This window comes from Strigops habroptila, chromosome 1 (assembly GCF_004027225.2).
Source record: "Strigops habroptila isolate Jane chromosome 1, bStrHab1.2.pri, whole genome shotgun sequence".
Taxonomy (NCBI): Eukaryota; Metazoa; Chordata; class Aves; order Psittaciformes; family Psittacidae; genus Strigops; species Strigops habroptila.
In genome coordinates, this window is record NC_044277.2 from 53,324,042 (window position 1) to 53,347,631 (window position 23,590).

General features: G+C 36.4%; 1 protein-coding gene across 14 annotated transcripts in view; it reads right to left on the reverse strand.

Annotated features, from left to right (window-relative positions):
• The window catches only part of PIEZO2 (piezo type mechanosensitive ion channel component 2), a 321,453-nt gene that overhangs the window by 251,210 nt on the left and 46,653 nt on the right, over positions 1 to 23,590 (reverse strand). For all 14 annotated transcript variants that reach the window (XR_003993421.1, XM_030498994.1, XM_030499011.1 and 11 more), the window contains exon 2: positions 13,736 to 13,831. Coding sequence is in view for 13 of the 14 variants with exons in the window: in XM_030498994.1 (XP_030354854.1) it covers positions 13,736 to 13,831 (96 nt within the window). In the remaining variant the exon portion in view is untranslated. The remainder of the gene's footprint in view (positions 1 to 13,735; positions 13,832 to 23,590) is intronic.

Here is a 23,590-nt window from a genome sequence, read left to right on the forward strand (position 1 = left end):
GGTGTCCCAGAGGGGCAAGACACTAAGAACCAAGACGGTTCTTATGGCTGGACTCAATGATCTTAAAGGTCTTTTCTAACCCGAACAATTCTATGACTCTATAAGACCGCCACTGTATTCCTGTTTTCAAGCATGAGGTCCAAATCCAGCACTCACTCTTTGCCCATAAACTCCTGACAGGTCCTCAGGCTGAGCGGGTACCAGATCTATACAATCTACACAGGTATCTGTCTAGATACAGGTGGAGGTGTCAGTGTACCGCAGTACTAAATGATTTCTTAGAACAATCAGAAGTACAAGTAGTAAACAGTCAAGACTTTGATACCTACTACTTCTTTTACTCTCAAAAGCTTTGTAAAAAAGCAGTTCAAATGGTATTTATGTGTCATGCCCTCCTGGTTCACCCACTTAGCACCCAGAGATAATTTGATGGTAGTTCTATGCTTACGAAAAAAACAAAGCAGTGGGAGAACAAATCACTGAACTAGGTAGGTGATCAAGAAACGAATATGTTAATTCACACATCTAATGAAGAGAAAGGAAAGTAGACTACTTCAAGGGAAGAAAAGAAAAAGCAGAGGCCACAGTACTCTTCTAGTGTAGATTGCCTTTGAGGATCACTATGACATGACAGTGCAGTGTTGATCTACAAAGAATTAACACCAATCTAGATCTCTACCTGAGGCTTTCAAAATTCCTGGAGATTCAGACTCTGGATTCAAATCCATTATAGACATAGGATCACCCCAAGGAAGTCACGCTCAGCTATGAAATCTGATAAAAGAGGTCTGGCACCTATTAACTACGGTGCTCTAGAGCCAGTATCTTTTTCTGTCATAATACTCTCCTGCCAAAAGATGTACAGACTCTTCCATGTGTGAGGAAGAAATACAGAATGCAAAAAAAGATTAGAAAGTCCAAGCTCAGCACCCAGTTTGGGGAATGCAGCAGGTCTCTCTCTTGCTGACCAGAACCTATTTGAAATAAAGTGAGGTAGGATGTGAAGGGAAAACACAGAAGAAAAATAAATTATGTATGAATTTTAAAGAAATGGTGTTTATCTCAGTGGACAGATTTCTGGTATTACCAGAGAGTAATTCATTGCAAAAAGCTGGTGCCATGGCACTACAACAAGACGTGATGCTAATGCCATCACCCACCTTGCTAGCTAATACAGCCCAGGGCTCACTTCTAAATGCTTCTTCAGACATCATCGACTGTGGTAGATTCAGGACATGCCTTACTGTAGTGTGACTGCCTTCAAACAAGGTAACAGCAACAGCAGTGGAGTAAATGGGAAGAGCTGCACTGCCTTTAAAAAATTGCACAGTGCTTTTATCATAATTCTTCTCCCCTACAGGTCAGCCATAATAATAAAAACATATACATACTAGTTTACTGGCTTTTTCTCCTTTTCTTTTATGACAGCATAATAAAACATGGTTGTTTAACATACAGTGGTATTAGAAATGAGAATGGGGAGGCCCAAAATGTATTTTATATTCTTCTTACTCTTTTATTTTTTAAACCTAAACACAATCCTGTAAGACAACCTCTCCTCCAGCATAAATGAACTTACAAGTTCTTTTGACTCTCGAGCTCTTGAGAACATTACTGATGCCCACAGTAATGCTCCAAAGTCTTACAACATTGAACATCATCTTAACCAAATCACCAGACAGTTCCAAGCTTGCAACTGTTAATTGGGCCTAATGTAAAATGGGCCAATAACCCCCACCCCCCAGACCACTTGACACATGGACAGGAAATGTCTGCAAACCATCTGACTGTTACCATTTATACATAGGTTTGATGAAGACATTGAGCAAATGATTTGGGTTTAGAGGGATCAGGTGGGTCACCAATTCTACTTCCCAGCATCACAGATGACCATAGGATATATTCAGGTTCATATTCCACTTTAAAATGAGATGGGACTTTACACTTCCTGTGCTTATTAGAAGCTCACACCTAAAAGAGTATCTACGGTCCACCATGTCTACAGAGTCTCTAGATTGTATGCCAGCATTCTCATTTAACCAAAAAAGCCTTTCTCCTTCTTGAATATCCCCGATACAAATCCAAAACAACTATTTCCCTTTGCAGACTGAAAAAGTAGAAAAGTTGTTTTAAGATATGAGATGTGTTGTTTCTTTCTCACTCTTGTACATTAGCATCTTTCTTTGCTTGAGTTGCCACACAGCCTTTTTCAAGACTTAGTCTGAATTCACCTATCAAAACATTATCTAGGTTGTTTAGTGCAATCCAGTTTTAGAAAAGCCATTTTCATTTCATCTCTTTTTTCCAGTTGCCTGAAGATATTTATTTTTTTCTTCTCTTCCAAAATTTGAAAAATACGAGTTCACACGAGTTCATATGCGAGATCACTTCCCTCTTTTTTTCTTCAGCATTTGAGCCAATATTTTCATTCTTTGATCTAGGGTATCACACTCGCTTTCAGAGGGAAGATTATTCACTCTTTAAAAATTAAACATTTAAACACCTTGGGTCTTACTTCTCCCTCATATACATTAGTTTTCTTTTTTTGAACCTCCTTCCCAGCAGGCACTTTCGCCTTTGTCTCTGTATTTAACAGTACTGCCCTTATTCAAAACTGAAGTACAGTCCTCTTTAAAGTTTTGGGCATATCCAGATGATACTTAATTCCTACTCCATCCCTATTACCAGCCATGCTTTTTAAAATATATTTTATATTCATATGGCTAAGCATATTTTTATTCCCTGTTTCAGTTTCCTTTGCAGAGTTTAACTCGGCTTGACTTCTGGCAAATTCTATTTCATCCTAACACTTCTTGACCTCTAATCTTTACAGATTATTCTTCTTTTACTGATTTCTTGAAAACTCTGTTTGCTCTTAAGGTTGTTTGTCAGAGTGGTTAGTCATCAAGTTAGGTCTGGAGTTCACCACTAAAAGCCACCAGGGCTTAAGATGGGAGTTCTAGAAAGGCTGCTGCATTTTTAGCTAGAAAATGTCACCACATTCAAATGCTTGAGTTCTTCAGTCACTATCTAGTTTCCCTAAACTTGTTTTGCACTTCAGGTTAAGAAAACCTTAAAGACTGTTTTTTGTTAACTTTGGACGATAGGAATAGCAATAACCAACTCTCTCTGACGTCCTTAGTTCCTCCAAACCTAATTTAAAAATAACACTGGTTCTTCACAAGTTAATAATTGTTTGATAAGTTGTTTGCATCAGGGAAAGATTTGGCTGTATCGTTATTAGGACCATTCATCCTCTAATTTATAGTATGCCATAACAATTCCACATTGATATTCTCCTCTAGTATTTTCTGAATCTAGCCAGATCTTATCAACCTCTTACCACCTTCTTGCAATGTAATTTTGACTTCTAAATGATTCTACTGTAGATGTAGGTTCAATAATATTCCTATTTCCCTACAGTCGTCTTACTGATTTACACAGCTAAGAATGGAAATGGTTACCACTGTAACCCTTTCCAATTCCCTTTTATCTTTCTATCATACAGCTTTTGACAGCGCTCAATCAAGACATCTCAGCAGAATCGACACTATGAAGCTTTGCCACCCCAAGTGCTGGTCCATTCCTGCTACATGGAAGGACAGGTCAGGAGAAGGGGTATGGCACGGATGGAAGCTCCTGCTTGCTGCTGTGCTGCACAGCTGAGCGGCAGAAGGGAAGCAAGTGTTGTTTCTTATACTACCATGCCCCTAGCAGCCAGCCTGGCTCTGCAAAGCACTGTCACAGCTACAGTGCACAGGCAGAAGGGTGCTCAAGGAAGCTGCCTCCTTTGTCAATATCTAAAAAATGAGGCTGCTTCCAATATATTGACTGAAAAAATAAGTTATAACCTCTACAATCATCAACTTCCATTACAAGCTTTTGCCACCAAGATTCCTCTGCATTCAGAGCTGTAGTCCCAACATGGAGATCCTAGCTGAGATGTACAAAAATAATACACATAAAATTGTGCCAATGAACAACAACAACAACAAAGTATACATTCCTGTTCATTAAAACCAACAGAAAGAACTGTGAGACTTTTCAGCCATTTATATATGAAACACACTAAAAAAAAAAAAAAGAGCAATTTAACTCAGAAAAGTCCATGCTTCAGGACAAAAAGGAGAGAACAAACTCTTAAAGTCTAGCTTTCCTGGCATACTCTTTCCATCAAAATCTGTGGGTGAGCTGACTGATGAGTATTAGGATTGCAGGACTATGTGACACATATTCAATCATATTCTACAGCATAAAATGCTGCTATTTTTACAGGATTTTGTAAAATTTTTCATAATTTCATTATCCAATTCAATTGAAAAGCATGCCACAAGGCCATTTCGAGTTTAAAATCCTTTTACATTTTAATGTGAAAATCACTTTCTAATTAGAAATAACTTTCTAATCTAGACTTACTTTCTAATCTAGTCAACCTAGATTAGAAAGCATGCACATTCAGGACATCACTCTTGCCAGCGTTCAACTTTACAGGTGGGTCTAAAGCACACTTTCTGTAGTTGTCTCAGCCTGGCAGAAATTTCTCTGGCATGGTGTTAGTTGGGAGGACTGCTAGTTTATAGCAGACTCTCTTAATTTACCATATTGTTTCCAGATTAGATTCCCATTTCTGCACTTTGACCTTTCAAATATAATAATAAAACTTCTATTATTTTGCACATACTTCCTGGAAAAGAAGAAAATTGACTCATTTTCAATGAACTTAAAGAACAACACAAAGACAGGCTACAGAAGAAACCTTCACAAGATGTATAAAGTAAAATTGGTATTATTTAGATGTTGCATGTAGCAATGAATTGGGGAGTCGGGAGGAGAAGGAATGTTTTCAGAGCTACTGCCAAGAAAAAAAGTTCTGAGAGGTCTTATCTGTGCCTCTCAATTACTTCTCCATGAAATAAATTTGCATTTACCTACACCTTGTGGTGAAAAGGGAGCTTTGTTTTGGCTCTTGTTCTTTATTCACTACTAGAGTTCAATTAAACACTATTAATTAAAAAATTACATAGTCTGAAGCTGACTATCTTGAGGGCAGGGGACTTGGGATAAACTTGAAACATTAAAATAACTGAAGAAATGACTTCTAGATCAATCTAAACTGTTGGGGGGGGAGGGAGTGTTAGGGGGATTTTTTTGTTTGGTGGGTTTTGTTGTTTTGTATTTGGGGTTTTTTGTGTGCTTGGGTTTTTTTCTAAAAGAAAAGGTATTCAATATACAAGGAGAAATACTGCTTTAAAATAAATTAAACAATACCAAAATTCGTGTAGCTTTAGATGCGCTCAGGTTTACAATCAAAATAATTTAATGAATTTAAACTTGTGATAGTGTCAACCTCCTTTAAAATTATTTTTTTCATTTAATTTAGTATTTCTACCCCCACACCCCCCAAAATCACACTAGTCTTATTTCAAGGCCCTCTGAAGGATTCTTGCTCTCTGTACCAAGACACCAAGAGCACTACCCTTCTTTTCATTTGAATCTTTCTGAAGACTCATGGTCATTGGTATCAATTATTTAATTGCAAGTTAAAATAAATTTCTAGCTATCTTCTCCTCCTGGCTTCTGCATTCATTGCCTTAACTCTGTTGGCTTTGCTTTGTCTGCAATAGTTCAATCAACATGCTGCTGAGTTTCTGTCACATCCGGGTTCAAAAACACTGCCAGCACTCATATTATAAATGATAATGAAAATGGGTGACACATCATCTAATCAACTCCTTAATGGGAATCCCTGCTTACAATTTAATTTGTGGAAGCTAAAAAGTAACACAGTTCAGGAACTGGACTCTACCTTCTTAGAGTGGAATATCCCCTTTGGGAGCAACATTCCAAGGCAGTGAGAAAGGCCCAAGTGTTACTTATCATACGCAATAATGTAAGACAGATACAGGGGTTTTGTACCCAGTGCTGCCAGTGCAATGCTTCTTGTGAGTTCACTTTTAGTTGGAGAGGGTTTGAATTCATTTCATAAGAAAATGTTTTGATAATAAACAGTGAGAAAGCACACAGAATCATCAGCAGAAATGCTCGCTGGCTAGTAAGATGCGAGAGGATTTCTGAAGCTCATTTATGTAAAGGTATCACTTCATTTTCACTCATCCATTGCTAAAACTTTCATGAATAAGTACTTCAGGATTTGGCCCACTGATTATAAATAACATGCTCCATTGTTCACTCCCAAGAGAATCTTTATAATGCTGGACCTGGAGAAACCCAGCCGAGATGCAGTATTTGAGCCAACGGAAGTTTATGTAGCAGCTTGGCATACCTCCATAGGAAAACACATGCCCAATCTAGTAGAAATCTCAGTTTTAAACTGCTGAAAAGCATTTTATGGGTTATAAATAAATCTTCATACTAATGCTTTGGGCTTGAACAAAGAAATTCAGTAGTTCCAAAGACATCTTAAAGAGTTCTCCCACCCCTTTTAATCAGTATCTCTATTGCTGCCCAGAGTACCTTCTATGGAGCACTTAAGCATAACAGGTAATAAATCATCTTCAAAAAAAGGAACAAATAATCTTTGTAGTTACACAAGTGAAATGTGGATGAAACCCTTCTCAAATGTGCATAAACATATAGTAAATCTATAGAGAAAAAGGTCAAAACTTAAGTTGTACCACCCAAAAATCATGAAGCTCCTTCACTGAAACATGTTTTATGTTTTAAACATGTTTTGAAATATATCCCTTCCCAGCGTAGCCAATTCATACATTTTAATTTATAACAAGATTAAAACATGACAAGGTCCATGGCCTGTCAATGTCCATTCTGGCAGACATGACAGAAAGTGTCATGTCTGCCAGATATGACAGAAAAGAAGTGCAGCGTACAACTCATCAATACTATTAAAAATCCAATAAACAGGTACAGCTTTTATCCCTTGCAGGGGTGAACAAGGTTTCAATTACACAGCTCTAACGCACAAAATGGGTACATGTATTTCAGCTGCACTTTCAGATGATGGGCTGTTATCCCTGTTTGGAGTAGTCCAACTACAATGCCCCCTCCACCCCCCCGATACACTATAGTAGATGACAATTGTTTTGAAATGGAAGTAAAAGCAGTTACAAACTCCAACTGCTTGAACTAAAAACATCTCCTTAGATTGAAGCAGTAACAGACTTGTAAGCTTAAGATGCACATTTGACTGAATTTCTGTTCAAAGTAGGCAGCAGGCATCATGCAAGCAAGTCTTCCCAAAATCAAAGCCTATTTCCAACCTACAAATTAATTCTTTATGCGTGTAATTTAAGAAAACCAGAATGCTTGAAAGCACCCAATGTAGCTACATTATTTGTGTTTTCCATCAAATCCTGTTAATAACACTGCTGTGAAAATTACTAGATCTGGCTTAAATGGAAAAGACCAACAAATTTAAGGATCTTTTCCACATTTTTGATACAAAGACAGGTAAGATTGCAAACATCACCATTCCTTAGCAGTAGACAGAACAGAATACTCCAGCGTATCAGTTAGTGAAAACATTAGCATGTTACTTTCTTCAAATGTTTCATTCTTTGTGCATAGTCTGGTGTTACAGCTTGAAGCATGATATTTGCCATCAGTAGGACATGGTTTTAACAGCACTAAGGAAGGAATTTTGTAAAACCTTTTTTTAAACGTATATCTCAAAATCAGAGATTTGGTTTGTTTGGGGGTTTTTAAAGTTATTTTCAAGTGATTTCTGCATATACACTTTGGCAGCTGTTCATTTGCAAGAAATGTTCAGAAAAATTTAAAAAGCTAAAACTGAAGCTCTTTAAGAGCAGAAAATCCAGTAATATAGAAAGTACCATTTTTTTTTTTTACTACAAGCCACTCAACCATGAAGTTTTCAGTGCAAAAATTTACAATTAAGAGGTTAATCATCTTTTTTCTGTTCCATAGGTAACACATGACAATATTTACTTAAGCTCCTTACTTTGTTCAGAAGATTTAGTACCACGCAATGTAGATGAGGTCTAAAATTATGTATCTAATTTAAGATTTTGCACTCACTGGAGGCTTAGATGGCCAACTCTGTGCACCATCATAAGGAGCTACTTCTATTCTGAAAACATATAGGTTTACCCAATTCATAACTTGAACATATTAGTTAAATGTCTAAAATCAGACATCTGAAGTTAGTGTGAAACTCCAGAATACTAGTGCAGCTGAGTTTTAAAAGATTGCTAATAAAACAGATGTGTTATAGAACTGATGAGTATACACAGCAGCATTGTTCATATAAGGAAATCAAAATAATGATTGTGTAAAAATTTTTGCCATATTCTTTTGGATCAAAACTCTCCTGAAACCTCTTCAGCTATATTTGGCGATCCAAATTTGTCACTGCAACCCTTCTGCATCTTGCAGTTCTGTGCAGATTATTCCGAATCACAAGCCCCTTCATATCTGCAAAACAAACTCCACTATTCCATTTCTTTACCACGGCCTTAGCCATACCCAAAATAATGCTCAATTAACCATTACTGTGATTTGGATATCGTTCATCAGTTTATCAATGTATGCATTTTTAAAATATTTTTACTGGTATGAGTGCTGCGCCAAGTTCATTTTTTTAATACAGAAGAGATACAAGTTTTCGTCGTGCTTAGCAGTGTGTTAATTCAGAAGCAATCCCATTCTTTTTACTATTAACATAAGCAGAGTCAACAAAATCTAGTCCATATGTGAAATCAACTGATTCCTCCACCTATTTTTTTTTTTCATTTACATGGTGACTGGCTGCACAGTCTTACTAATCATAAATTATGAAATTAAATAAAGTTAACAAAATTAAATGCAAATTCATGTCTGTTACAGATAAAAAGCCACATAAACCAGTTATTTAGTACTGCTAAATGAGCCAGTAGCCCAAGACAGGGCAAATCCATGTAGTCATGCTTTATTATTTCTATAACAGCATATACAAGCCTTTATTAAGGACAAGGACATTAACTACAATAGACATTAGACACAAAGAAAAAGATCCCTAAAACAACAATCTCACAAAGAATTTAGAAACTAAGTTATTGCACAATTTACTGACTACTTGTTATCTCCAGGGACCTAGGTAATTAATCAGTTGCTGATTTTTGAGATAATTCATATAGAAAATCACTGCCAAAATTACATGGCTTTACAACACATGCAAAAAGGTATCTGTGTCAAAAACAGTTCCCATCAGCAACCCATGAAAAATTGGTCCAGTCAAGTTTTAAATTACTTCTGAAGTCAAGAAATGTTATTTGCAATGATTTTTTTCCACAGTTGTTTCACGCAGACTAGCATATTTTGCTTTTCGATCAGCTTTGTAATCACTGATTTCAAGGATTATAAATAATAGACAGAGCTGAACAAGAGAGTTAACTAAATACATTTTCAGCTGCACATAAATGCTCGTGAATATATTTTCCCTTATTCAGCCAGCTTCATGGACAATTAAGTAATACTTCTGCAAACAACACATTCAGCTAAGTCTTAAATAACTCAGCATTTCAGCTCTAACTGAATGAGATGTCTCCTATACCTTAGAAAAGGTTGGTATTTTCACCTGGCAGGTTCTATCTTAACGCAAATACACTAAATATATGCAGAGACAGGAGACTCTGCCTTATCTCCATGATTAAGGATTAATATTACTTTATGTTAGTAATCACATTTTTTAAAGAAAATTAAGTATTTAACGGAAGAAAAAGAATTAAAATTACTAAGCTTTAAACACCATCTGGACTATTTCAGCTAGTTGTTTTGGGTTCTTTCCCCCGTGTTTCTAACCTTTTATATTTATGTCAAAATTTGCCAAAATAAACTTGGTGGGCAGAAGTTGCGTAAGTTAAGCAATTGGAAATTGCAAGGTGATAAACTGGGAAAACAGATGGAAGTACAGGATAGAAATGTTGGTCAGCAATTGTGACTGGGGCGTTGACTCATCCAGGGAGGAGATGAGGAAAGAAAAACTTAGTGGAAGGAGACCAGAAAACTCAAAAGTATGAAAAGACAATCAGAAAAAGCAAGATTTCAGGAAAAAGAAGAATAGAAGACTCAAAAATGTTATTTAAGTGGCAGAAATGAAAAGGGGAAAAAAAAAAAGTAAGTAAAATATATAGCTATTTAGTGGATTTTACTTTTTTGGTTGAGGGTTTTTTTTAACAAAGTTTGATTTATTTAATTTTATACTCTTTGTTTTACTAGTGGTTTGGCTGGTTTTAGCTACAATAGTTACAGATTTCCCCTTTCTTATCAGTCCTCTGAACATGAAAAACATCCCTCAATGCTTTCTAGAAAGATATACCTACACACATACACACACAATTTAAAAAGGTGACAGGGACAGTGGGCCAAAATGGTACTCAGAAATATTGAATTTATATGAGAATGTATATAAAATTAATTCTCATGAACACATAATATGAAATTCAATATGACACACAACATAGGGAAACTATCCAAAGTCTTAAGAAAGCACTTTCCTCTGAAGAAAGATTATTGTCATCAGTCATGTAAACTAGATGATTTAGTGCCTATCAAATCACACAGGAATTAGTTGTGATCAAATAGACTTTTTAAGACTTTAAAAGAAGAGAATTAGGATGTCTCTCCATTGTCACTCTTGGCATCTAGAACAGCTCTGTTTATCCTGCCAATTACCTCTCCTGGCACAGAAGGAGAAGCAACAGTAAAACACACAAAAACTACAGGGTAATTGCATATTATCTGGGAAGCTGCCCCCAAATTCCCAATGAGTGCTTGCTTCTCAACTGCTACCCTCACAATTTCTAAGAGAATCTTTAACTCACAGCTGGCCATTTATTCATGTTCCATTCTCATACTCTCCTTGTAATTTTCCCCTGTAAAAATGACTGACAGCCTTACCTGAAGTGGGATTTCCTAGCTTTTATGCTTATTTACTTTTCAACTCTGTTTTTGCTGGCTCCACTAGATGTCTACACAGTCAACATAAACTAAGCCCACCCAATTGGTATGGATCCCTGCCAAAACACAATGTGTTAGATTGACTGGAAGAAACTGGGTGAAAAATGGTGTGGGGAAGTACAAGAGCATGGAGAAACATAAGTGTAAGAATTAAGGCATGAAATACAAAAGCTAATTAGACCTTTTCCACTTCTGTACTGTAATACTTTGTGAAGATGGCTTCTTCACCAAGAGGTGAGAGATCTGAACTCTATAGCTAACAGACTAGATCTCAAAAGCACCCTAATTTCTCACCTAATTCTTCAATTGCAATTCACAAAGACTCCAAATTTGGTATAATCCAAATCTATCTCACTCTAAGCAATTTTTGGAAATCTGACTTGGATCTATTTATAACTCATATCCTATTAATGAAAAACATTTTGCAATAATACTACCCTTGTGCAATCCTTTGCACTTCTTTCCCTTTTGCTTAGGTATCAGGACTGTGTAGGACCATGGGGATCTCTGTCAATTGGTGATACTACTACTATAATCACACCAAATAATTAGGAAGCAAAACAAAAAAAAAAAAAAGAATATAAACCAGATTAATTCAATGCAGATTCTCTTTTAAATGAACCTAGCCTGTGAAATGCACTGTGGCAGGGTATCATTTTGGTAAGCCCTTCAAAGACTTTTAAAAAGGATTGGCATCTATCCTAGCTACAATAGAAGCAAAACTGTGGGTTGTTATAATTAGGATAGGTCGGGGTACACTTTCCACAACACAGATGTAACTCTGCCTTGCTTCCCGCTGCTAGAAGCTGGAGGATAAGTTCTCTTCCTTATACAGCTTCCCCTGTACAAAGACTGGGTAAAGATCTACATCCACAGAAACCATATGTACAAACAGATGAAATAAGAAGGTTTTCTTTAGTTGTGTGTCCTTTGCTTCCCAAACTAATGGGTTAAGGGAAAACATCAGTAAAAACTGGTACAAAAAAAGTTGTACTTCCACTTGTAAAAACTGATTGGCACAGTCACCATATGCCATGCAGTAATGAACACTTCACCAGACAATTCTGAAACTCCTGCTTCCTCTCTTCCTCTTCTCAGTAAAAAGAGAAAAGAATGACAGCTGAGGGGTCACTCTCAACCAGAACCTGAGACTCTCCAAGAACTCTTTTCTGAGAATTCAAAAAAAAATTTCATACATTTCTTTTCTCAGGGCAAGTGGACCAATGGCTGTAACTACAGGCAGGACACAGAAATGGATGTTTAGGTGACCTGCCTGTAAACCATTTGAAAATATGTAATTATTCAGCTAATGCACTGAAAACTACATGTTTGATGTCAACCTGTTGCTCAATCAAATAAATCAAGAGTTCTTCAGGGAAGAAAGAGTATTGGTTTCTGTTAACCAGTGTTTAGAAGATGGACATGGGGTTGAAGAAGAACCTGGAATATCTACAAGCTCTTCTAAGGAAACAGGAAAATATGTAAATTGAGGGATAAACCCAAACTGCTAAGAAACTACTCTGGCAGAACAAATTCAGTATCAAGGGTGTCCAGGATACCACAAAAAGTGCCAAAATCTTTGGGTAAGAACTTTATAGAGGCCCTGTAAACTGAGATGTCACTATACTTAGAGTCTAGATTTTCCAATTCTTTTCTTTAGGGAACCATTAAAAATAATTGATTAAAATGGTCTGAATTTCCATCAGCCATGATAATGGATTTGTGAGTAGAAGAATTTGTATCAGATAAGGCAGTATAACTTCAAGACCTCTTATATGCCTCCATTTTTTAGTGGTGTCATGGAACCAGCTTACTTTCTACATAATACTCTTCACATTATTGCTATCAGAAAAAAAATGAGACATGAGTCTATCTGATGTTAGCATTGTGTGATACTATTTTTTACACTGCTCTGAAAAAGAATCAGGTAAGCAGGAACAAGAACAATTCAAGCAGCATTAGTACTCTGAAAGGCAGTCATCATCAATCCAATCCAACAGGTTCCTAGGCGATAAAGCACACCAGTAGATAATAATCTGTGATTGCATCCTCATTGCAAATTCCACCAACAAATCACAAACCCTTAAGTTCTGATATTGTTATACAGCCATTTCTGCTGACTTTCGAGAAGCCACTCCTTTACACAGACAACAGGCCCCTTACACAGAAAGAATGTAATGCTTCTGAATGGTTTCTGTCTTTAAAGGTCTGCATAATTGTTTATATATTTTAAATTGTAAAAGTCTGCTTAGTATGTGATACATAGATGCTTGAATGCTTGACGTAGATAGTTATATGTTGTCTCTACCAGTAAGCTTTTTTAGTTATTTTTACTAAGGCAGTTGTATAAAGTCAGGATGTCAGTGATGTTTAAGTAAGTGCCTAAAATATAGTTGGATGAAAAATCTGAGATCAAATTTAACTCTAAAAAGTAGCTACAAATCCCGACCTGGGGCACAGTCTACATAGGATGGCTCTGGAGAAATTCTGAAAGCTCAATTTCCACCCAGACCACTTCAGTATTCCAGGTGAAATAATACCATGAAAAGGATCCCCCAGTACCACTATCAGACAGCCCTGCTGCACCCTGTGGCAAGAATGGCATCATGGCTGGAAGTCCTTCAGCACCAAAGCCAGCATACAGTGGAACTACAGTGTCAGGGAATTTACAGTATGTATTACAAGTTAGCTCATTCAGTGAGAGGAAAATGCTCAGGACTTCACCTTCTACTATACAAAGGCTTTTTGCATGTACTGTGTCCACCACACATTCTGAAGAATGAAGCAATGAACATCTTACCTTGCATCGTTATTTTTGTGGGTTCTGGAAACAGAGGAATGAGCAGGAGGTAGATGAGGTAGACAAAGGAGAGCCCATTGTAACGGAAAGCACAGGCTATGATGAAAAAAAGAAAAAGAACATATTGCTCAATCATCTTGGGATAATTAAATTGAATAGCATAAACCATTTCCTATTTGAGTTCAATATTTATCTTATCAACTTTTCACCACTGATTTAAACCATTTCTACACAAATATTCAAGTTTATACTTAAATAATAAAATTAAATACACTTCTGAAGTATTTTCACAGCAATATATATTTTAAGTTTAGCAAAAGATGCATCCAAGATACAAAGACCTTGTCCAGAAAGATGGACTGGTGTTACCTAGACTTTTTACTTTCCTCATATATAAACTCATTAAATCATTCCTCCCACACATTTAAAGGCATACATAAATCAATACTTATGGGATTTCTTTAAGCTACATACAAGTTCATTACATTAAAATTAAGGGTTATCTTATATTTCAGAAAGATATTTTTCTTAAAGAAAATTATGAAGCATATTCAGATTCCAAGTTACAGCATGCCTAAAATTACCAGTTATCCTTAAAATAGCAATGTCTTTGAATCATAACAGAGGTCTTTGAATTTTACTATCACCCATTTGTTTGCCTTTACAAAGTTCTAGTACAAAGACTGTGAACTACAAATTGAAAGGGACTGTTCCCATGAGATAAGCAAACTGCAGAGGAATCAGGAGATGAACTAACTTCTACATTTACTAATTCATGGAACATAACTAGTAACAATTAAGTCTTCTCAACTATATTCAAAACAGCTTGGTTTTGCAGGACAGATACAGCCTTAGTCCTGCCAGAAATGTGTATTCCAAAAGAAAACAAGTTTCTCCAGTCACCATTTCATGAAATTTCATGGAGACTATACTGGAAATGAAGTAACAAGCACTAACTGGTCCTCATCCTTACCATATCTGTCCATTTTAGTTGTAAAAGCAAAACTGAGAAGTCTCTATTAACAAAGAAATCAGTACAATAGCTGTAATTTTTGTTTTCCAAACTGATGTTTTGAACAACCAACTCAATTTCCTTAATAGCCCTGATAGACAGACTCTGGATTTATGCTCCATGTCTGCAGCATAGCCAACAAATGTGTGTACTTTATGGGTAAGTCTCGCAACAAGGAAAGACAAGAAGCATCTATGCTCCACTCCTAAACTCGTACGATCCTTACGCTTGCCCACAAAAAAATCTGTCAAGAACTATGAAATCTATCGAAGCTTGACAGAGTTTTTCAGAGTGAAGTCCAAAATGCTTAAGAGCAGCTTCTCATTCACCTTTAGGAATCTACACTCAGGTTGCTCCTGTCACAACTTAAGCTGCCTTTATAGCCGTAGCCTTTAAAGGCTACCTGAAGATTTACATCTATATTTGTAACTAAGCAAAACTGCAATATAAAGTAAATAGGACCTATTCCACTTGGAATTCTGTAAGCAATTATCAGAGCATTAAAGTACATTCATTAAAGTGCATGTACTTGAGAATTGGGAGTCAGCCCTGTTATGTGCTTACTCTCAGGGTGCTCTGCAGAGGAGCACAGGATGTGGTCTTCTTGGAATGAATGGCAAAGAGGACACTCCTGAGATTAGGACAAATCCATAAATCAACCTTTTTGCAAGTTTAATTTGGGGTGGAAAGAAGTTCTTTGCCATTCACAGAAAAATGTACCATAGTGGTTCAAGGCAAATCTAAAGCCTGTAGCTTTTCCACTTGAAGGGGAAGGATCACTGTTCTCAGTCATTCTGGTAGAAGAATAACAGTATTAGCAGATAATACTATTATCTGATAATTACAAGGATTGTGTCAATCAGCTTCTAATCATGTTAAATATATTGATTTCAGAATTGAGCTTGCACCTAGCACTGTTTTCTCAGTACAAAGGTAGCAAATAGCAACTGTGTGCTTTAGATACCCTCCATTATTAGCCATATGTCAAAAAATGCCTTGCCAAGAAATCCATGTCAAATATTCAAAATCTCTACTTATATCAAAGCATACTCCAGCAAACTAGTAACCTTGGCTAGACATTGCGTGGAAAACCTACATTCATTTAAGCAGTTGCAAGAGCACCAGCAATACGTTTTTCAGAATTAGTAAACTAAACCCCCCAAACGTTATCTGCAACATTTTTACTGTTCCTGACTGCAACTATTTCACTATTTCTATCTTGTGTTTATCTCCTTTCATCTAGCACATTTCACTTAAGAGATTAGTGCCTTACCAAGCTAACCTGCTAGAGCAAAGAGCCATGACTGAACATTTGTCAAATATATGTATTCCTAAGATTTGACTCTCAAAACTATCTAGAACAAGTTGCTGGGCATAAAATCAGCTTACATCTGTCACTGATACAACAAGAAAGGATGATCCAAAAAAGAAAATGAAACCATCCTCTGCACTCCCTCTGCCACTCACAATGGTCTACTTTTGCAAAGGCAGATGTACGCAGATGTCCATTGCAGTGAAAAGTCCCATCTGAGGTCAATGGAATTCCATCAATAGAAAAAGCACCTACACAAATGAATTTCTTGGCAAGCCAGGTGACACAGAAATTTCTGGATATGTGGGTTACATTGGTCAGTTTGCACTATTAAAATTAATGTAATTTTAGCATTTTAGTTCTTCCCAAAATTGTCTAATTAATTAGTGAAATTAATTTTGGAGGAATTATTTTTGAACTATATTTACCTCAAAATTTACTGCTTACTATTTCTAGGCTTGTGTTCTCAAAAGCTTTTTTTCTCTGCAAATACATAAACTGTACTATTAACAGACATTACTTCTCAATGCAAACCTTCCTTTATATATTTTTTCATATAAAGTGTCCTGCAGACATTTTATATAAAAATATTCTGAAGACATTTGGTAAAAAGAAATATTTCCTAAGCTGAAAGTGTTAATTTTATTAGTATCAAGGAAACCCTTCAGTTTCGTGGTTTCAGAAGTACAGGTTTGCCTAAACTGAACACTGAAAAAAAAGGTTAAATACGTAAATATACCACACATGTAAAGTCACAGAATCACAGAATCGTCAGAGTTGGAAAGGACCCTCTGGAGACCATCTAGTCCAACCCCCTGCCAAGGCAGGGCCACCTACAGCAGGTTACACAGGAATGTGTCCAGCGATTTTGAATGTCTCCAGAAGGAGACTCCACAACCCTCCTAGAAGGCCTGTTCCAGTGCTCTGAACATCCATACACACCTTCTTCTCTTCAGTCTTTTTTTTTTTTAAACCACATTCCTCACCATGCTTTCTGCTAACAGCCTCTGCTAACAAAACTCCAGAAATGCGACTTACATTCTGAAGTTCTGCTACTGTTCAGAGTCCAATGACAGAAGTAACACTTGTGAAAAGACATAAAAAACAGAGCTATTGATATACAGCATATTAGTATGCTAGAAGCAAACCTAGTTTATTTATATTCACCTGAAGTACATTAGGGCACCTTTCCTTCCGTGGCAAGAAAAGAGCTCTTTGTAACTTACAAGACTGATTTCTCCATTAATAAATGATTATTTCAAATATTTCTGTTTTAATGAATATTGTGTTAAAAGAAATACTATTTTTAAAGACAGGATCAGAATCTCATCTAAGACAAAGTTACAATAATTTCATACGTGTTTATGCCATAGCAGTCAGAAAAAAATATATAGTGGAAAAAGTAACATGCAGATCTGTAAAATTTTCACAAAAGACTAACATGAAAGTTATTTGTAGGAAAAAAAAAGATGTAGAATATTTCATCTTTCTGGAATCCAGTCATTTGTGCAAACAAGTGAAAAATTACAGTCATGGATAACTGATATTTTTCTCTTTCACCATGTCTGTAAATGTGTTCATAATTCACTAATCCTGCTACATGTACTACAAATGAAAAAAACTAATGCCACTCTGCTGACATATTCTGGGATTAAAAGAGAACAGAAACAGGCTCAGAATACTTAAATCCTACAGCGAAGAACATATTTTAAAATATTTTTACAAGATTTGGCAGGAAGTGAGTATAATGATTACCTCATACCGGTAAAACTTCTCAGGTAAGAAGATTAATTTTATTGTAATACAAAATCTTTCCTATTATGCTACAATCACTACAGCAGATTGTTGTGTACAAAGTCTTAAAAATGTCCCCAATGCTGAGTAGTGTTATTAACATAATGATCCATAATTTCTATTAGATAAGAGTATCAAAACATGTTAGGTTTAAGAACTCCTTAGATGTTCTCACACAAGAATCGAGTTGTTCTCTTCTAGAAATCAAGAACTGACATTACGCATGGAAAATTACAGACTGGTAATATTGTAAGGGCTGTTTGTATATTTCTTGCCATAGTCACTGAAAACAGTCAATATTTCAGCACCAAAAGAGGACATTAATTATTGTATGTTGGTTTTTTCTAAATCAAAAAAACCCAAACCAAAACAAAACAAAAAACATGCATTTCACTGAAATTTCACAAAGTCATTGTCTAAAATTCTGTGAAAAGGACATACTCTTAAGTGAGATACCTTTCAAAATTATGCACCCTTTTTCTTTATTAGACAATACAGTTTTAAATGCTCCAGACTGAAGTATATATATGATCTGTACTTACGCGTTCAAAAAGAAAGGCACTCCCTGACAGTCCACAATATAGAGTTTATTAAGGAACACAGATGTCTGCTCAAACTATTTTAGTCTGAAGTGTATCTTTAATGCAGAATTGGAAAAAATTTTTTCAAGTTTTTATTACAATGAATTTGAAAAAAATAATTTATTCTTCTATGTACAGAACGCACCAAAATTAAAAAGGAATCTTTAAAAAAAACAGAAAATCATAAACCACATGACATCATGTAACCTTGTCCTTCTAGATTTTATTATTCATTATTATATGATAGTCGAAGAATGTGTTTGAACTTGAAGAAATCTACTATGCTTCTTAGACTCACCACCAAGTTACTACATGTAGATACTGTTTTGTTCCAACATCAAAATTCTAACAGCTGCTACATGTCATTATTTCATACTCATACCAACAGTACTTTCCTTTCTCCTACTTAAAGAGGATAATTTGTACAGAATTTGTATTTTACCTGTTAAATAAGAAACACTGGAGGGCGAACTGGGTGGCAATAGAGAAATTTGCACCAAGTTTGTTCTTGGAGAGGGAAAAATAGCCTCGTAAAAGATGCGCTCAGTTTTATTCTACAAAAAAATTAAAATACATTTAATTCAGAAGTGGAAACTACCTGTTAAAAAAAATTAGCCTTTAAAAGTGCAGGCATAGTACCAACAGACTACTGACTTCCATTTGTAAGCTAGAATTGTGTCAAAAGCCATGACAACAGAAAATATGAAGGACAGGCGAAGACAGAATTAGCCATCCACTCACTACTTCTGAATTTACTACAAAGGCACTGTCATTAATGCTAACAGAATAATGTATTGCTTTCCATACATTTTCCTGTTCAACAACTATATAGAATCAGGTTTTTTCCACATATTTTTACTGTAGGTTTGAAAATATTATAGATCCTTCTTAGCATTATCCTCTCCAGACTAATGTGTTCATGCTAATGTGTGCATTAGTGTCAGAAGTAATTGACTCAGCCAACTACAATGAAGCCATGTGTCTTTTGCCTTCAGCAGGATATTGCATAGTGTTTGCATCCTGTGTTAACAACTTTACAGCTGCAAGATTAAGAAAGCTATGCAAGGATATTCTTCAAGATTGCTAGCTTTAGACTAAAATTTGTTTTAACATTCATGCTTATTTTTCCAGTGACAGAAAATACATCCAGTGAAAATATTCATTGGAAAAACTGCTGCTGAAGAAATGTCTAACCTTGAGCAGGCAAGGGTTGTTGGCTGAAAGACACAGCTGATGCTGTTCACATATTCTTATACCCAGCTGATCTGAAATAAGTCTCTGAAAGCAAGCAACCAAAAAACAAAAGGGAAAGGGAACTGGTAGCTGACTGATCTGTGAAACTCCTTGGTCTCCAGGAATCCAAGTGTGCAGCTCTTAAAGCTAGGAGAACTCAGCACCAGATTCCTGTCTCTAATGCTATAATTTTGCACGGTTATCCCATGGTTAATATTGACTTTTTTACCAGTTCAGTCCTCAGAATTCTGAAAACACCCAATTAACACCTAATTCGAATGACTAAAACAAGCTAAAGACAACAGCCTTTTCTACTAGATATGTAACATGTGAACAAGACACTGGTATATACGCCCAAGATTAAAAGCTTATGGACTCCAGTCTACGGAGTAAAACAACTGCTAAAGCAAATGCATCTCCTCCTTTAAACCCAGGTGCTCTACAAGACTATCCATGAATGTGTGCCATGATGAATGATCAACCCTTCCAGGAAGATGTACAGTTGAGATTCCTCTTAGGAATAAAGCACTGTCATAATGGTACGATTATTAGGCCTTTCCACTTGTGCTGCCCTCCAGTAAGACATTTATCGGCCAGTTCTCACTTTTTAGAATATTCAAAATTGGGCCTTGGTTCATTTTTTTTTATTCATTTCTTTTTTATCCCTAATCATGTTACTGGACACCAAAAGCTGTCTAACCAAGGCAAGTAGGTTTGCATGAGACCATATCCAGGAAACTAGATTTGCTCTATAAATTCAGCGGATAAGAATAAAAGTACACAAGAAATTATCAGTGGTGTTTCTAAATATTTAAACCACAGTAAAATGGACTACATGGTCTACAGAAGAGCTCAGTAACGAATAAATGTAAATGTTAAAAGAGGTAAAGTGATTTAAAATTTACAGAATAAGAACTACTGTGAATAAAAGATTTTTCAAGGAAAATGAGTTAAAAGTCAAATGAAAATCCATATTTCCAACAATGTGATATGGAGAGTAGAGACTGCTGAGAAGTCTGTTTAACTGCTATCTGTATCGGCGTAAAGCCTTTATGTTTAAAGCTTTTTAATTTCTAGTAATACTCTCTCAATATCAACCAGCAAATGTAAAAAGAAATTAAATGCAGCCTTCTTTAACCAAAACACACACATATGCGTTCAGACAAAACATTAGCAAACTGCTCTCCAGTATTTCCTTATAGTTACTGGTGCCTTTGCCCCTCGGGCAGGGGTGTGCTTGAGAAGAAAGACCACCTAACCTCACATCAAAACAAACACTCAAAAGACTGTATGTACACTGCTTGCCCTGTTGTCTGATGAGCACTGTTTACAAATTAACATAGTAAAAAGTTAAGCTCATTCACTGTTGGCTGGATAAAACGATCCAGTATTAAATCATCACAGAACAGGATCTCTTAGAAAGATGATGGAGCAGTTACTCTCCTCCATAATGTTACAAGCCAACAACTGTTCGGGTACAAGGGGGAGCAAACCTCATATCTCCTCTTCAGCTTAGAGAGACAACTGCAAATCTTACTAAGCCTCTGTGGATTTCCCACTTCTACTTGACATAGCTATGACCCACCAAATGCAGTAAAAATTATAAAGCAAGTAGAATAGAAAATAAGTTTGTTGCAATAAGAAATACATGTAACTAGCTCCTGAAGAAGAAAGTTTTATACTTCTATAAATTGTTATTTTTTTATATCTTCTAACACTTCTTCGTATTTCAAATTTCTGTTTCAGAATTACAAACTTTGTTTCAGAAACTTTTCCTCCAAGATTCTTTAAAACAAGGAAAGAATTGCCACTCACTGTGAAATTAGATATGCTGTAAACAACCTATTTTTAAGAATAAAACTCTAAAAGTGACCAAAAATGTCGCTCTTCAAGAACTATACCTTCTAACAATGTCAAGTATCTGACAACTGAAGTTCAGTGAGCACTATGCCTACCTATGAACTTCATTTTTTCTCACTGAAATTCAGGAGAAGGGGTTAACTCCTTGCATAGTTTTGCTCTCACTTCTGAGGAATTCCCTTTAAAATAATGCTCATGACAGATGAGATTGTAATTCTACACTGCTGTGCAAGACAGTTAAGTGAAATGCATGTAATCTTATCATCCTTTTAGAGCAAATTAATGGTTATAGCCTTTGGTGTACAGCACAGAACCACACAGAACTGTGTCAGCTCAGGACAAGTTACCTCCTGCATCAACCAATACTCCTTTAACACTAAACAGCTCTGCTGATAACACTGTGCTAACATACACCACCCCACTCCGGAGCCAACTTTTCAGCAAGTGATGCTGCACAAAGCAGCACCACTTATCTAGTGTGTGCTACACCAGACAGAAAACTTTTTTCTTTTAGAAAAAAGACATGCATACTTTGATAGAGAGATAAACACTGTGCACTTGGTTCATGTCAGCACTCCTACAATCACATTTTTCACTCCTACAATCACAGTTCATCAGGAGAGATGACTGATGGGCAGTGAATACTTTTTAAAGGGTTTTGGGGTGGGTTTTTTTGCTTTGACTTTTTCTCCCTTTCTTCTCTTTCTCAGAGCAGCAGTTTCAGTAAGCTTCTCTCCATCAGAAACCACCTGGAACCGATTTAACTTTGTGACAAATATTGCCTGGGAATCAAGCGCAGAGAGAGAGAAGACAATAAAACACCTTGTTCACCTCTCTCAGCTCTTAGAGACAGGAGTCATGCTCCCCAGCTATATTTGACATGAGGAAAATGAACAGAAGACCTCAGGAGCAAGTATACCACAACCATCACTTACTCAGAATACTGTATTTTAAAGGTGTATCTACTTTCCCAAGCAAATCCAGTGTCTCATGACGAAGTACACAAGTATTTCGAAAGTAAAAAGCATGATGGACACCATCATCAGTGTTTTTTCCCATTAGAAAGATCTTCTTAACATCGAAACTCATTTCAAGCTCAGTGGTAGACTGGAACTAAATTCTATTGTCTCTTAGATTGCCCTAAGGTTTTGACTTCCTACATTGTGTTGATAATCTCTTACTCAACCAATCAAGTTGAGACAAGGTTGGGGTTTTTTGATTGAGTGGTTTGATTTATGATTTTTTTGACACCTCTTTATATATGTATACATCTTTCAGTTATAGTCTCCTACATCACAGTAATTAAAGATCATTTTAGGCACACTCCTTCCCCTTCCCTCACCCACGTCATACAATTAGAACATGCCAAAGAAAGCTCCACTCAGAAAACAGTGATCATAACCTCTGTTATGCAGCTGGCAAAGAGTCTCTCTCTACGTAACAAAAATAGACAGCAAATCTGGGATCTATGTTGTCCTCGGGCTTTGTGATCAGGACAGCACGCCAGACATTGAAATAGTAAGCACTCAATTTCATGAGCTCATTTCACTGAAGTCACAACATTTTGCATTATGTGTACACATCTATTAATTCATTGGTCTGAGAAGAGAAGGAAGACATTTCCTCCACCAAGGTGGCTGCCTGTCCACAGTCACATCCCTGCTCCAGCAACAGCTCTTCCATCTCCAAGCTTCTCTCTCTAGGAAAGTAACTAGGAGCTGAAGAAATCATTCTGCTCCTCATTTTCACGGGATGAGAAAAGCATGTTCCTTGCCCCCTGGACATCCGGAGACAGCAGTCCAGTTGTGCTGTTACAGTTGCATAACCCTGGCAAGACTCAAACTAAAAATAACAGCAAACGCAGAACACAGATTATGACCAAATGTCACACAGTGCTTCTGCTAAACACAACATCAACCAGGGACACGATGTGGAGACAGCTATATGACAGAGATCTCCATGAACAGAAAGGGATCAAGACCTTCATTTACAGCTGCTAAGAAGCTATCAGACACCAGGAACAGCTACTCAGTTAAACGCTTCCAGTAAGTAGAAATGAAATT